The following is an 18,038-nucleotide window of genomic DNA, read 5'->3' as shown; positions in this document are numbered from 1 at the left end:
ATTAAAACTCTGGTTTACCATCTAATTTCAGTCAACACACACATACATGTTACTAGGTCTGTTCATGACGCACGAGGCCACAAAGTCATGAACTACTAATGGTTCTCAAACACAACAATGAACAATAACTAAGTCTAACTGATTCTATGTAATAACATGATGACAAGTCAAATATATTAAAATAAATTACAAAATATAAAATGTGATTATGAATAGTAAAATCATGCATGCAATCTAGTTTCATTAATATCTTGTTATTTGAACTTCTAAACTACTCATAAAAATTATCAGTAGCTAGTTAACATCTAATATAACTACAATTAAAAAGAAAATTAAAAACTGTGATTATTTTACGCATGAAATATCACAGTTTTCAATCGTCGTGATCATAAATTTATTAATTTCAAAAAATTCTTTCTCGTTATATTAATCAAAAACTAACTCCTTTTCCAAAATCAACTTCTTTTCTTATAATAATAATTTTAAAATAAATAAAAAAATATTCCTTTTATTAAAAGCATCTCATAATTAATATCGTTCATCAACAAACGCATGCAAGTAATAAAATATCATAGTCTAATCCATGCAATCAATTACTAATGGATATAAATAATGGAATATCAAATCAAGGGAAGCAGGATCTTGCCTGCGAGGCCAAGGGACCTGCGAATGAGGCGGCGACGCCATTGCTTGTTGTTCGTTGTTCGGCGACACACGCAGCGGACCGTCGACTGATTCTTGTGGAGCCAGGATGGTAAACATCGTGCGACAGAGGAGCTCGCGCGAATCTAAGAAGAGGGGTAAAGCGACGAGGATCTGACGGTGGCAAGGGCGGTACAGGAGCGTGGGTCGGGGTCTGACAAATTCTGGCGGGGTCGGCGACGCTCGGCGACTGGGCAACGGCATGGCTTCGAAGAGGAGGAGGGTTGTCCGACGCAGTGGCACAGACGTCGGTGGCGGTGGCTCGACGGTGAAGTACGGCGGCGTTGAAGGAGGCGGCACGTCTGCCTTGTTAGGCGACGAGGCGGTTGTAGAGGCGGGAGGAAGGCTTGGGCCGGCTTGGGTGGCACGGGTTGGGGCTGTTGGGGCTTGGATAATGGGGAGAGCGGCCGATATGAGGGTTGGGGGCTGGTCGGGTGGTGCTGAGAAGTTGCGTGATGGCTGGACGCGTGGGGAGGAGGTGGCGGTTCGTGGGTCGCCAGATGAGCGCGGAGTTGAAGCGAAGAAAGAGAGAGAGAGAGAGAGAGAGAGAGAACGAGAGAGAGAGGAGAGGAGACAGGGGGGTGCCGCGATTTGCGTGAGTGGTGGCAGTCGCGGAGAGCCGGCACGGGTAGGGTGGCGATCAAGGGTGGTATGGGTGGCGGTATTGATCGGAGATGGGAAAAGGAAGAGAGGAGAAAGAACACGCGACGGCGGGACAGGCGGTTTTGTTTTGAAAAATTATTAAAAATAATATTAATTATGAAATAAATTAAATAATTTTGTGAAAATTATCTACACATTAAAACATACTAGTTATACTAATACGACAGATAATATGCAACAGTAGTAGTAATACAACAAATTGTACAATTAAACAAGAATAATTAATAAAAATATATTTACTTATATTTAAAATCAAATAATTATGGAAAAATTAACTATACAATAAAACATACCAGTTGTACTAATACAACCGATAATATGCAACAGTAGAAATAATAAAACAAAGTATACAATTAAACAAGAATAATTAAAAAAATATAATTACTTACATTTAAAACAAATAATTATGGAAGAATTATCTACACAATGAAACGTATCAGTTATACTAATACAACCATTAATATGCAATAGTAGAAATAATACAACAAATTATACAAATAATACGTAATTAATAATACAACGTATTATACGAAATAATACGTAATAATAATAATACAACATATTATTTAAAATGATATGTAATAGTATCGATAACACAATGGATAAAATCCAAAATTTTTTATTGCACTAAATAAATTTATAAATATCTAAATCATTTAAATAAATATAAAACTTGGATTTTTAAATCATAAAAAATTTTAGGAAATCGAGAAAAATATAAATACTCTTTTAAAAATAATAATTAAATATTTTAAAATACCAAAAAATTATTTTAACTAGTATCAAAATCCACAATCATTACAAATTTACCTTATTTACTATTATAATTCTTAGTTCAAGTAATACTATTAAAATAATTATATTGTCTATATACTACAAAATATTTATGTACTTTAATATTTAATTATGCTCTTACATAAGCTAGTACTATAAATATTTTATAAATTTTTATTATAATATCATTAACAATTAATAGTACTATTATTATTATTAAATATTTTTTTGTAAAAATTCAGTTTTCAATCATTACTAAGTATTGGCTATTTAGTATCATGTAATAATCTTTGAGAAAATGAATAAAAATAATATTAAATTATTATTTATTTAATAATACAATACTAAATAAATAGTATATACTTCGTAATTCATGTGATATTATTAAAATAATTATACTATTTATGTTATTTAAAATTTATTCTATTTATTTTTATTGCTCAATGAATTATAGTATAATTCTTAATAGTATTTAGTAATATATTTTCTATTTATAGTATTATTTTAATTAGTTCATTATAGTTCATAAATAATAATAATTTAATTTGTTACTGCTAATAATTGTGTATACTTATTTTATAAATTATTTTATTTTCTTATTTTTAAACAATTAATAGTTATAATATTATTCATAATTATAATTATTTAATAAGGGGTTATATTTATTTAATAAAACATTAATTAGAGATAATAGCATAGTTATAATTTGAAAGCGCAAAAAAGAAAATTAAAATCTTAGCACGTCAATCCTTTTTTTATAGTAGTATAAATTTGAGATTTTATTGAATGTTGAAATCTTAAAAATAAATTTCCATATTTATACAAAAAATATGTAAAATTAGATTTTTCAATAAGTAATTTATTTTTTCATCTAAATGCTATATCATGTTGAAAATTTGCATATAAAAACCCATCTATAAAATTCTCAATGTCATACATCATCTTAAATTATATAGTAAACGTAGTTATAATTTTTAGATTTTTAAAGGTTCTAAAAAATAAATATGCGTTCTAGGTATACCAAAATTTGTGAATTTTATAGTAAAGTGCTAAGCTTTATAAAAGCATCATAATTTGTAAAATTTACAAGTAAACCATAAAATTTGCACAAACAGTCTTAACATATATATAATTCTATAGAATAAATCTGAAATTAGCATAAAGAACCCTAAAAATTTCATAAATTTACAATAAGAGCACCAAAGCTTTAAAAATTTAGAGATTGATAAACTTCATAATGAATCTCATTAAACTTTATATTTTAGTCTCAGGTTTGAATGATGAGAAATTTGTACATAAGCCATCAAGGTTTTATTTCCAAAATCAAACTTTATAATAAATCATAAAAAAATAATATAAGAAAGGTTTAGAAAGACAAAATAAGTACATCCATATGCAACACACATGCACCACACTCATTTAATTAAAAATGCCTGGGCATGAATACGTTGATAGGAGCTCACCACAGCAAGCACGCAGATTCTAGCTCCATCAGAATGCAACTTACCAACAATCAAGAATTACGAGATATATGTTACACTGATCCTGTTACGTCCTTTGGTACTATATAGAAATGTACACCTTAATTTGTGAATCAACACTATAACTAATGTTTCTAAAAGCAAGATTAAAGAACATGACAAACTACCCGTGTAAAGTTCTTAGCAGTTGTACAAGTTCGAGTTCCCATCGGTCTTTAGGTTATTATTTTGTCGGTATAGCTGTAGTCCGCAGTCATCCTCAACAAAAGCATATGTTCAATGTATATCAAATCGCACAATGTTTCCTTCCTCCAATTACAACACAGTGACACCAGGCGAGAGAAGGATGATGATATGATGTATCACAGCTCGCAAGCATACGTGACAAAGATCCTTGCTGAGAAAGACAAGTGGTCAGTCTATGATGGGGTTGCCTCACGCGTTTGGTACTCGCTGCTGAACAGTGATATCCTTTCATGCTCACCAGAGGTGTCATAGCCGGAGCTGAACCCGTCACTATCAAACCCTGATCTATGGAACATCCGGATCTCTGCAGAATATTGAGCGGAGTTGTAAATCTGGCTCTGTCCGAATTTCATGCCATTGGAGAGGTCTGAAGATTCACACTCAATGTCCAAAGCTCTTGCCACCTGAATGAACAAAAGTTACAGTTAATTAGTTAACTGTCATGCATTTGGGAAGGCAAGGAATATATATATATATATATATATATATATATATATTAGGAAGGAGAGAGAGAGGAGAGAGAAATAGAGAAAGAGAATGGGTATGCTTGGTACGCCTGAAAGACACAAAAAGTTTGTTGCTTCGTAGGGTGAGTGTGATAACCCCTCCACTTATTCAACCCATGGTTGAATATCCCCATGCACTTCTCAAACCGATGTGAATGTGGTCGCCTGCCATTGTTGAATGAAATGCGAGGGGATGTGGTGTCACCTCACTAGCTAAGGCATAGAATTTGTGGGGGCCTTGGGTAGCCCGAAGCATACCCTATTTCCTGGGCATATACTATATAACTATAGTATATAGTATATGTATAGTATATATATCATAGGTATATATATATATATATATATAATAGTCAGAGCAGATTCACTTACGGCTAATGCAAAAAAAACCCTGAACTTTGGGGAATTTTGGACAAAAACCCCTTATCTTTATAAACCATAGAAAACCTCCTGAAATTTCAAAATCATACTAGACCCCGATGAACTAGTGGAAATTCTCATAACAATGTAAATGCTTAGAGTAAAAAGGTTTTATGACCAGTAGATATGGTTAAAATCGTCTAAGATTTGTCATGTGCAAAGCACGTGACAACTTAAAGTAACTGCAGGCGATAATCGTACAGTGAGACGATTTAGGGGTTCTCAAAGATTTATGAAGTTCAGGGGGGTTCTTGAAATTAACCCATTAATTAATTATTAATTGGGAACTAGAAATGTGAAATATATCAAGGACTTTAGTTCCTACATTAATCACAGAATAAACTTGATGTTGGTACCTGGGCCATGCGAGGACGCTTAGAAGCTGCATGGCGAACACAAGCAGCAGCTGCTTCAATCATTAACAGCATCTCCCTCTTCACGAAATTCTTCTCAAGCCTTGGGTCTACAAATTCTTCGCACTCTCCTGTCTCAAGAGCACGCACCAGATGTGGCCGAATCTGAGAGAGAGAGAGAGAGAGAGAGAGAGAGAGAGAGAGAAATAAGGATGCCATATTATTCAGTATGAAATTTGAAAAAAAAAATCTCCTCACAATCAGGTAAATACTGCTCACAAGATTCCACATTAACCTAACCTTGGTCCTAAAAAACTATACAATTCAGTTGATGCATTCTTGATTATGTAGTTTTATTATCTTAGGATGAATAGAAAAAGATACAATTTGTGTGTGTAATCAACTCGTGTGAGTTTTCTTTCCATTCAATTGAAAATTGTTAGCATATAAGGTGATGATGTCTAATTGTTGAGAGTAGGGGAAGAATAATTTTCAAAGAAACTTTATGACAAAGAAACCTGGATGCATACGCATCTTAAGAACATGAACTTTACACACACACACACGCACACACAAAAAAATGAAAAGAACAGGAAAAAAAAGAAAGAAAGAAAAACAGAAGTTTGACAAAATTTAGTAGAGCAAAACGAAAACACAGCAAGCAGAATTGCGCCCAATGTCTCCAACATGGAAACTACTCATAGATAGAGAGTATTTGCACGTAACTTAGAATCTTAAGAATCATGAGATAAATTCAAAGAAGTATCAATGTTGCACAAATTAAGAAACCCAATCAGGTTTTAAAATAAACTATAAAATTAACTTGTGATGGTGAGAATTAACAGGTTCATGTGAAAGTTAATAGACAATAGGAATAGTCAATAGGTTCATGTGAAAGTTAACACATAGTTGTGATAGTTAACAGACGACAAGAAAAGTTAACAGGTTCAGGTGAAAGAGAGAGAGAGAGAGAGAGAGAGAGAGAGAGAGAGAGAGAGAGAGAGAGAGAGAGAGAGAGAGAAATAAGGGTGCCATATTATTCAGTATGAAATTTGAAAAAAAATCTCCTCACAATAAGGTGAATACTGCTCACAAGATTCCACATTAACCTAACCTTGGTCCTAAAAAAATTATACAATTCAGTTGATGCATTCTTGATTATGTAGTTTTATTATCTTAGGATGAATAGAAAAAGATACAATTTGTGTGTGTAATCAACTCGTGTGAGTTTTCTTTCCATTCAATTGAAAATTGTTAGCATATAAGGTGATGATGTCTAATTGTTGAGAGTAGGGAAGAATAATTTTCAAAGAAGCTTTATGACAAAGAAACCTGGATGCATACGCATCTATAAGAACATGAACTTTACACACACACACGCGCACATGAACTTTACGCATCTATAAGAACATGAACTTTACACACACACACACACACAAAAAAAAATGAAAAGAACAGGAAAAGAAAGAAAGAAAGAAAAACAGAAGTTTGACAAAATTTAGTAGAGCAAAACAAAAACACAGCAAGCAGAATTGCGCCCAATGTCTCCAACATGGAAACTACTCATAGATAGAGAGTATTTGAAAACACAGCAAGCAGAATTGCGCCCAATGTCTCCAACATGGAAACTACTCATAGATAGAGAGTATTTGCACGTAACTTAGAATCTTAAGAATCATGAGATAGCAGAACAAAACTTTTAGTGCTACACAAAAAAAAAGAGTCTGTAAGCTACATGATCGAAAGAATACCAGAAGTGATCACTTCTTTTAAATAAATCAAAGGGAAATAGTTGAAAGTCGAGAAATGCTTCTGAAATACAATGTAACCTTAGCATATAAATGGCAGTGAACATTTCTACCCACTAACAAAATCATGGAAAATAAATTTCTTAGACAGCTAGAAAACTTGCCATACCTTTATGAAACATGTCAAGGGAATTGCTGTAGTTGAAATGATAATGCTGAGGTATGTAAGGATTGATTAAAAAATGGAGACAGGAAAAGAAATGACTGCATTCCTACTTTAGATAAAACTTCAACCAGGTATAGGAGTCCAACACTCAATTAAATTAAGGGTTAATTGCACATAGATCCCCTGTAGTATCGCTGTTTGAACTGTTGTAGTTTCATTGTTGCAGATGGATCCCGGGGATAATTGCACATAGACGATCTAAGTTACGTTTTTTTTTTACTCTTTTATCCTTGGCGAAAGTTTGGTAGATATTGCCCCAGTGTGAAATTGGTGAATCCATGTGAAGATTCTAAAATGATTAACCCAGGGGGTCTATCTGCAACAATGAAACTGCAGGTATAGCAAGTTCAAAACAACGATACTACAGAATGTGTACGTGTACTTAACCATTTAATTAATGGCAGTTTCGCATACTATACAAAGAAATTTGGTTATGTACAACTAATGTAATTGGCATGCCAGTATGTCAGTTTTTGTAAAATATTCTTTTGCCAATCAAGTAAACTGTGAAAGTTTCAGACAACCTGGCTCAGCTCAAGGCTGTAACAGGGACACAAATGTAGTTCCATTCTGAATATATAGAAAAGCTTTCCGGGACAACAATGTAGAGAGTAAAACTACAGAACTTAAATTTAGTTGAGGATAGTGTCATAATTCTCTTGTTCACTTTAACAGAGTATTAATGACATAAGGAGGAATTTTTACATACCCATTCAACTAAACTCTCATCCCCCAATTGTTGAGATGGGTCAACAGGTCTGCGACCTGTAATAAGCTCTAGAAGAACGACCCCAAAAGAAAATACATCAGATCTATCTGTTAACTTTCCACTGGATGCATATTCTGGTGCCATATACCTGAAAAGGTAAATTAAGTGTCAAAAAAGAGCATCATAAGTATAAACGTGACAAGCACTGTATGTACACATTCTAATAACTAGTATCAAATTGTGTCATAACTGTGTATCAGCATTCCGAAAGGAAAATACTCTTAAGAATCAAAAGATGCATACTGTTCATAAAAGATATAAATAATTTTTATCTTAAATGCATTGGATAATTTTTAAAAAGATGTTGATATCTAGAACTTTCAATCAGCTGTGTCTTCATGATAGTTCACAAGTTTATCAAGCCATTAAAGATGTATCCTTTCACTATTTGCGTAGGTTTGCATATGGCCTGTGTCCGTGGACAAAATGTGCAATCCATCCTAAAAGAAAGATAAGGAGGAAAAGAGCTTCGAGAACCCCAGGTGTCTAGAAACAATTTTTCATTAATGAAACCTAAACTAAAAGAGACATAGCAGATTGACATGTTGAAAAAACGAACTAACAACAGGAATAGGAACAACGACAACAACAAACCCACTTAGAAAACAAGAAATCAATAATAAATTAGTTAAATTCTCTTAGATCTCTCACGCATTACAAGGAACAAAGTAGAAAATAAAACTTTAGATACTTAGCAAGGAATCCCCACACAAGACTTCCCAGCCAATCTAAAAAATAATAACATAACAAACAATATCAGTGTTTTCAATTGATCTAATTGATATGAATTATCATAATCTAAAGAAATAACTAAAGAAATTTTGCATCGTGAATGTGAATTAGCATACTGGCTACCAATTTAATGGCAATTGATAGTACATGTTTTCCATTGTCATTCCACATGCTCTCCCCAGTGTGGTGAGACATTTGAGTACAGCTAGCTTACAGACCATTTTAATAAAGAGACCGAAGGAGGCAATGGTTGACATGTGAATAGTATATCAGGAAACGCGAGTTACAATACAAGGCAGGGAGCACTCTCCTTTTCTCACCCAAATTCTCTTCTCTTGGCTAAGAAGAATGTACATGGGACATAGAACAACAAATGGCGACAGACTATATATATATATAAAGAGAGAGGGAGCAATATAGAGGAACTTGATACCAAGTACAAGTTATTATGCTTGGTAGTGAGGTGGTTCATTTCCATCCACTCACTCAAATGGGGGACCACATTTACATAGGTTGAAGAGCAGATGGGAATGAGACACCTCACTACCAAGCACAAATTTGTGCTTGATACCAAGTTCCTATTATATGCTTCTCATCCACTCATTTAAAGGTGCCCATTTAAAAATGATTCTCAATTGATTATCCACCTATTAAATGAGTGGATTAAAAATGGTCACATCACTACCAAGCATACCCATTACTCTCTCTCTCTCTCTCTCTCTCTCTATATATATATATATTGTGAGTAGAATAGCTTATAACTAACTTCTATTTAAGATTCAATTCTTCATTATAAGTGATCAGAAATCTCCATCTTTTACACCATAGTTTAAGATCAAGAAAATATACAGAGCTTTAATTACACTCAACATCTTGGATTTCGATTATTTCTATTGGTCATTTATGAAATTTAGCATATGTCCCCATAAGGAAAATTACCTACACCATTGCTTCATATAAGGTAAATTTCACATACCCTAACCCAAAAAATAAAAATAAAGATAAATGTAAAAATAAAATTTGGCGCACTTAGGGATAACACCAAAAACTTTTAAAAACATCAATTAACACCAAAAGGTTGTCAGTTAAAATTTGGCACACTTAGGGATAACACCAAAACTTTTAAAAACGTCACATAACACCAAAAGGTTGTCAATTAATCCCCCCACTCCATTTTGTCAGATAACCTACCAATATGACACAACTTTTTTGGTGTTCTGTGATATTTTAAATAGTTTGTGTTTATCCCTAATGGGCCAAAATTTTAAGGGGTTAACTACCCAAAAAATTTTAAAAACGCATAGTATATCTTTGCGCATAGGAGAAACTTCTAATTCTTATAATAATTAAAATTTTAAGTTATTTTGGATGGTTTCACAATAGCTCCTGAGGAACATTATATATTTAAAAACTCTTTCTATTTTCATTGCTTCTCTTTAATTTTATTTCTTGCTTATTATTCTCCTTCATACTAAACTCCTAATTGAAACCTCCATTCCATGCCTTCACCCTCCTTTTATTTATCCAGCTCACACAAAATGTTCCCACTAACTAGGGGTGTAAACGGATACGACTCCGATCTGATCCATAACCATATCAAATACGAATTTGGATATCTTAACTAAACTTTGTAAATGGATATTTTTTATTGATATGGATAAACAGACAAGAATACGGATATTGCTATTTTATTTATTACAATTGCGTTTTGGAAGTGATTATCATATGTTTAGTTGGTATGCGGATTGTGCTTTCTTCATGTAATTAATTGTGCATTTTAGACTTATTATGGTCAATATTATGTAATACTAGATTATTTTACTTATAGTGATAGAGAAAAGTTTTCCCTTTGCGTAATGCACTTTGGTTATGACCATTTGAGAATTGAATTATCTTGGTTGTTTTAGATATTGTACAAAATTCTTTGGAATTGATAGTAGGCAATATATTTCAAATAGTAAGTACTTGTACAATTCTTTGGAATTGATAGTAGGCAATATACATCAAATAGTAAGTAATGTTATTATCTCTATGATGCAAAATAAAGAAATTAATATTTTTTTATATATCTAGTTCATGTTTGTTTGCCAAATATCCGATTCATATTCATAATTGTATCCATATTCGGTTCCTCTAATATCTGAACCATGTCAGTTTTTTTTTTTGGTAGATACAAATATGACTTTTTCTTCCCGAAGGAAACCCGCATCTATTTTTAGCATGTAGATATAGACATAGCAAGTGTCATATCTAAACCGTATCTAATCCATTAGCAACCTTACCATATGCCAAACATATTTCTTTATTTTGAGCCCCAAGAATATCAAAAACCTCTATAAACCTTTCAACTTTGCACTAATATCCCCCTCACTTCATTTACAAGCCCAAAGACCCAAGATAGGTCCCACCACTGCTTTCAATCTTATTTATAAGAAATCAGATGAATTTAGTTTCATATGAGATTTGTACTTCTATCCAACATGTTTGAAGAATGTGCACAAAATGAGATGTTTGTACTTTTGTTTTCTATAGAATGATGCGTAATAGATCTCAATGGCAAGAAAAAAATTAAGATCCTTAAAATCAATATGATAAATTATTGTAATCTACAGACAACAAAATGCAATATATGAACACGATTCACTATTTTCTTTATCTAGAGAAATTTTAGAAAAGATAACAAGTTGCTATAAGAAGTTAGAAAAAGTGGTGGCCTTTACCAAGACATAAGTCACGCATACAAGGTCTAAGTAGTTCCTTCTATAAAGTTACAAACGTATTTTGGTCTTTGCTTTGTATTTCTGGATAACACTAACAAACACTATGTTATCTAGGTACTTCCAATCTGAAGTTGTACTTATATCCAAACTCCTTAGACACTCCTTGCATATATGCATACATTTATTAGGGAATGTACTCAACTATACAATACATGTTTTAATTTAAAACACTTGTCACACACTTTGCGGACGTATATCCTACACTTCACATCCAATTCTTAAAACTCGTTGGATATAGGTCAAGTTAAGAATTATAATTTTGAAAGATCACTTGGATGTCTAGTTCAAAACCAGTGATTTTCCAATTTATAATCAACATAATAAAAGAAACATGAAAATGCTATAAGAATTTTAATTCTTATAGATGTGCTCATATAAATTATTAATTCCAATATATAGTACATGTGTATATAAATATTTGTATAGTCGTGCGTGTCCCGTATAAGTACCCGTACCCTAAAATAAAATTTGGTACTTCGATTACTACATCTTTCAGGAAATGTAATAACATTTATAGTTTTAGGCATTAACTAAAAGAGTTATTAACTACATAATGTTTCGATTAATGGATGGTAAAAAAATTAAAAAGATTAATTTTTATCTATTTTATTATTTTATAATCTCTTCCATTTTAAAGTATGTAAAAGAAAGTCTGCAAATTTGATGGAATTTTGACAATTCATAGATTTTTAAAATCCATAGCAAATTTCTTTTAGCACATAATGAAAATAATACACTCAATTAGCGACACAATACCAACAGCTCTAACTCCGAAGTATGGTTTAGTACCTCAACTCTAGCTCTTGAAAAAAAATATAGTGGTATTTATGATTTTAGGCATTTATCAACAAAGTTACTTACTAATTACATAATTTTCAATAAAGGAGGTGGAATGGGAAATTGAATGGAAACAATGGCAATAATCTATTTTATGATGATACTATCTTCCATCTTAAGGTATGTAAAAACAAAGTCCATGAGTTTTTATTTTATTTTTGACAATGCATATATTGTACAATCTCTAGCAGTTTCCTTTTATATACATTATTTATAATCGAAACACAAGTACACAGTACTCCACATTTATGATTCTGTGATGATCAAATTAAGAAATACTATAATACAAATCCAAAACAAAAAACTGAAGTTAAAGGTGGCAGTTGATCAGTTTATATTTTATCAGAAATTAGGCATTGTGATATTGAAAGGGCAGCTTCATATAAACGTGTCCTATGAGAAAATGAATGTCAAGAAAAAGAAATCACATATTCAAGAAGGTTTCATATAGTGCAGATAGCTGACAAACAAAGAAGAAATCTTATAAGCAATAATAATAGTAGTTGAAGAAGAAAACAATATGATATGAGTGATTAAGTTCATGAGAATTCACTCAACCGGTGAGTACCGCGGTAGCTTACATTAGTTCAAGCTAGTCTCTCTTCCTAAAAATAAGTAATAAACCTGTGAGTGAGAGTTAACTACCAAATTTAAACAGCATCTAGGATACACATTCATGGTACATGAAGCCAGAATAAACAATTTTCTAAGTGCACAACTTATTAAAAAAATATTAAAAATCAGCAATTTTCTGTACACCCACGAAGAATATAAGACTTACCCAAATGTTCCCATGACACGCGTTGAAACATGTGAATGGGCATCATTTGCTAGTTTTGCAAGGCCGAAATCAGCAACCTGTAATAGTTTAGATTAGAAGATGGTGAAGCTAAAGCTAAAAATTCTTGCAAGATTGATGTACAATCTATGTTTAACATGAAAAGAAGTAGTGTATTATAACTATACCTGGGCTTCAAAAGATTCATCCAAAAGAATATTTGCAGATTTTATATCTCTGTGTATTATTCGTGGGTGACCTAAAACAAAGAAAATATATATATGACCAGATAATTCTAAGTAATATCTTTATCATGATGACAGACAGTCACACTTACAATCTTGATGCAAATATGCCAATCCACGAGCAGAACCAATAGCGATTTTCACTCTTTTTGTCCAATCCATAACAGGCAAGTTTTTCTCTGATTAATAAGAGTAGAGCCATATTAAAAATATTTAAAGCATAATAATACCTGATTAATTATTATGAGGCCAAATCCTACTCGAATCAAATTACCATGCAAATGATACTCTAAAGTTTTATTTGGAAGGTAGTCATACACAAGCAACCGCTGGTTCTCATCTATGCAGTGTCCCACAAGAGAGACCAAATGACGATGGTGAACACGACTGATGATCTCAACTTCCGCTTGAAATTCCCTATGGCCCTGTCCACTCCCAACTTTAAGTTGTTTCACTGCCACCATTCTCCCGTCTGACAGGCAACCCTTATACACGCAACCAAATCCACCCTCACCAAGGAGATTTTCTTTAGAAAATCCATCAGTGATATTCCTAAGCTCGTCATAGGTAAACCATAACTTGGATCCCCCAGAGTCTGGCATCACAGGGTACCCAGCAAAATTTTGAAATTGGGCACCAAGAACAGGAGATACTGCTGGTTTTGAAGCATAAAGCATATCTGAGAAGGAAAAAAATTGTGTGATTATGTTAGCTGGAACTACAAGATCTGCATAAGAGTTTGCATAAAGCAGTCAATTACCTGGTTGTAAAGCCAAGCTATTAGGTGGAGGATTGTATGGGCGCTCCAAATTGTTTGTTGTTTTTTTCCTCCTCTTCTTTAAGAAGAAAATAATCACAACGAACACAGCAACTATTGCTCCCGCAACAGACCCTGCAGCGATAGCTCCAGTTGCAAAATCATTTCTAGAATTCGGTGACCTGCTTGAAGACGGAGGAGATGACCCACTGGGAGATGGAGGAGAGACCCCCTTTGGAGATGAATGAGATGTCCTGCTTGGAGATGGAGGAGACAACCAGCTTGGAGTTGGGGGAGACAACCCGCTTGGAGATGGAGGAGACAACCGGGTAGGAGATAGATGTGATGGAGGGCCACCCGAGTTCGTGGATGTGTTCGGCGTCGTGCCTGGCTCGGGGTTAGGGGGGACGGCAGGAGGAAGATTAGACGGAGGGGGAGATGAATGGTGGTTACTATTGAGTGGTGGTGGTGGTGAGAAAACAACTTGTGACGAAGGTGGAGGGGGAATGTAGGTTGGAGGAGGAGGAGGAAATGATTGAGATGGACTGGGAGGAGGAGAAGGGGACGGTTGCGGAGGAGCCTTAGGTTCCGCCGGTGGAGGGGGCAAAGGAATAGGAGGCAGCGGCGAAGGATCAGGAGGAGGTTGGGATTCGGGCGGGGGTGGAGAAGGCCTTACGGAAGGAGGAGGTGAGGGGCTTGGTGGAGGTAAAGAAGGAGGCGGCGGAGATTGAGGTAGAGGTTGAGGAATGTTCTCGGATGTTCCATTTGAATTTGAAGCGTTAGAAGGAGGAGAAGGAAGGGAAGGGGATTGAGGAGGTGAAAGAGGAGGAGAAGGAAAAGGAGGAGGGGTCACCGAAGATGAATTCGAATTTGAATCGGGAGGGGGTGCTGGGTTTGAAGCTGGTATCGGAACCGAATTCAAATTGGGAGGTGAAGGGTTTGTCGTGTTTGCAGTTGAAACATTAGGAGGAGGAGGAGAAAAGGAAGCTTCAAGAGGAAATGACGACATTTCCTCGATCTCACGGCCTCTTCTTTCTCCTTCTCCTTCCCTTTCTATGCCCAGTTGCTGCTGCTTGATTTTTCTATCAATTTTGATTGCAATTGCGGATGCAATTGTAATGTATAGGGTAAAAGATCAACAAAAGGAACAACAATTGTACCTTTATCTTCTCAAAAATGAAAATACACAGATAAATTGGGATCAAAACCAATCAAAGATTTCTCGGCAATAAGCATGAAAATGAAATTCGTCAAACGAAACGAGAAGGGATCAGGATGAACAAAAGGAGCCCTAAACCTAAAAGATGGAACAAGAAAAGGCCAATGTTCTTACCTCATTCGCTCCTGATATTTTTTTCTCCCCCCTCAAATAAAAAGTTGTCCTCTTGAATTAACCATTGAAATAATATTTCGCTTGACACCGGGGAGTGCTGCAACAAAAGGGACATAATTCCCAAAAATAGGAAGGAGAAGAAGGAAGAACAAGCCCAAAATCGACTCTCGGTCCAGAAATAACAAAGCCCTCAACAAACTCCATTTCTCTCGGCGCTGCATTACCATCGCTCTCCCAGTTTCCCCTCTTCAAGCCACTCGGATTTCTTGCCATCCTGGATTTTTTTGCCAACTTCCCCTCCCCCTCCAGACACTCAAGAGTGACAACTTAGCACTTGCTATGTATACGTCGGCATGGAGAAATTTTCAAATCGACCTATTCTCAAATTTATTAAATAAAAAAAAAAGACCCCACCCACTTTTATTTAGAAAAGTTGATCCAATTATGTCAACATCGTTGCTAGAAACTAGTCGATAAAAAGAAAAAGCAATATCATAATTAGTCAGTCTTGGCAATCCCCGAACCAATTAGAAGCCAGTTCCAATTGAGGGGGATTACCAAACCCAACTAATACAACTTAAAGCCAAATATTCTCGGGATTGCCAACCCTGACCAAAATCGTCTGGTTTGGCAACCAAGGTTATTTGGTAGGGAGCGCCCATGTAGTTCCCCTTCTCGCTGAATTGCAGATTTGTCTAAGTGATGAAATAGTCGGGGTTTCTAACCCCAACTATTTATGTTGCGCTCGCCACTTACATGTACGTACCCAACACTTCTCCCCTCATGTATCATTTTGTTCTCTCTCTCTCTCTACCTCCAATACTTCTCTTTTTCCTCCGCCTATATGAGTCACACAACTCCCTTTTTACGCCCAAATTCGACAAGAACCGTTGTCGAAGATCTCTAGGTAATTTCTCTTCCTTCTCTCTCCTTCAACATTTAAAAATCTAGAGTTTTTCTCTCTTCTTCAACATTTAAATCTAGAGTTTTCATCAAAATCCAATTTTTAGGGTTTAAAATTTAATATCAATTAGATATCTTTGTGGTGATTGTCAGTTTTTGTGTGTAGTATACTTAAATTTAAATTGAAATTCTAGAGCATAGAATGCTCATATTGGGGTTTAGGATTTTCACTTATTTATTTAAGGTTTTTGATTAAAATTAGAGCTATATTTATGAGATTGTTGCATTGCATATATGGATTATGAGATTGTTTGCATCTAGGGTTTTCCTCTCTTATTCAATGGCATGATAATATTTTTTAAAAATTATTTAAATGGTATAATCTAATTTTTTCGATGTTGAATAATATGACTTTTATTGCTTGTCCTTTCAGTGGAAAAATTAACTATAGAATAAATAATATACCAATGTACATTGGAAGGGTAACGACACCGTTAATGATCTCAGAATCATGTAGTTACTGATAGGGTAAAAATGATAACCAAAGTTACAAGCGCACAATTATCAAGTTATAATATAAAAAAAGGTCGAATCCCACGAGGAAGGTGTTGTAGGAATTAATCAAAAGCGATTCTTAAGATGTGTGTGTGACAATTAGGAGTGAAACATGTGATTTGTGGAGAGATAAAGAGAGTGGTTGTGATTATATGCAAATGAAAACAAAACAAGATTGAGAGGGGATAAAGATATAGAAAGGGGAATAAAACCAAGAAGCAAATAAAGAAAAATCAAGAGCAAAGAGGAAATTCAAGAAAGTAAAGATGGAGGATTCAATTAGAGATATGAGAAATCTAGAATTAAATCAACTAGCTAATTTCACTTATAAATTCATGAACTATTCTCTTTTTACCATATTTTATTTTAGATTTATTAAGTATAGATTATCCTATCACTTAAGACAAGCATAACCTATCATATTATCATCCAAGTAAAATTAATACTCGTGAAAAAAACAACAACTAGATAGTAATTCTAGAATTCATTAGCAGAACATATCCTACTACTCAAGGCAAGCATAGATTATCCAATTCTTTTTCTACCAATTAGTTCTCTAGTTGATTATTTTGAACATGATCATTTTAAGCGCAAGAGAGTAATTCACAATTCATAAAAAAATAAAACTAGTTTCATACAATTCTAGAATTACTACAAGGATTTAGTTCCACATCTTAGAAAATAAAAGCAAAATAAAAATTAAAGAGTATGAAGGAAGGAAAATAAACTAATTACAAAAAGAAAAAAGAAAAATAAATAAATAAAGATCTAAACTATGAGCAAAAAGAAAAGAATAATAAAGGAAATCTAAACTATGAAAAAATGTAAATCTATACTACAAAATAAATACAAGAAAATAAAGATATTGAAAGTAAATCAATAAAGATATTGAAAGTAAATCTACTCTACCATGCATCAAAATAAATTTAATTCAAGAGGGTTCTAGCCACTTGAATATCTAAAGTAAGAAAAGAAAATATTACAAGAAAATAAAAAAGATAAAAGAGAAAACTTACATTCTAAGAGGTTTTAGCCTCTTGATGAAGGCAAACCTTCATCTTGATCTCCATCTTCATCTCATCTTCATCTTTATGATCAAACAAAGAGAAGAAAAGAAAAATATGAAGAGGTGAAAGAATTATTTTATTAATTACAACAAAAAAAATCATAATTTTAGAAGGTCTTCTCAATTAAGAGTAACCATCCACTCCAAATAGAGTTTTTATAAAAAAA

At 33.7% G+C, this 18,038-nt stretch overlaps 1 protein-coding gene across 1 annotated transcript; it reads right to left on the bottom strand.

The window, feature by feature from the left end:
* Positions 3,634-15,691, bottom strand: LOC109843299 (proline-rich receptor-like protein kinase PERK8). The gene is made up of 8 exons (XM_020412229.1): positions 14,018-15,691; positions 13,532-13,936; positions 13,350-13,436; positions 13,201-13,271; positions 13,016-13,092; positions 7,826-7,973; positions 5,146-5,307; positions 3,634-4,270 (listed from the first exon to the last, which is right to left on the bottom strand). Exons 1-8 carry the CDS (start codon positions 15,021-15,023, stop codon positions 4,040-4,042), a joined length of 2,187 nt encoding a protein of 728 aa, XP_020267818.1. The 5' UTR covers positions 15,024-15,691; the 3' UTR covers positions 3,634-4,039.

The sequence above is a fragment of the Asparagus officinalis genome, chromosome 5 (genome assembly GCF_001876935.1).
Source record: "Asparagus officinalis chromosome 5, Aspof.V1, whole genome shotgun sequence".
Classification (NCBI taxonomy): domain Eukaryota; kingdom Viridiplantae; phylum Streptophyta; class Magnoliopsida; order Asparagales; family Asparagaceae; genus Asparagus; species Asparagus officinalis.
This window is presented reverse-complemented; position numbering and strand designations above follow the sequence as displayed.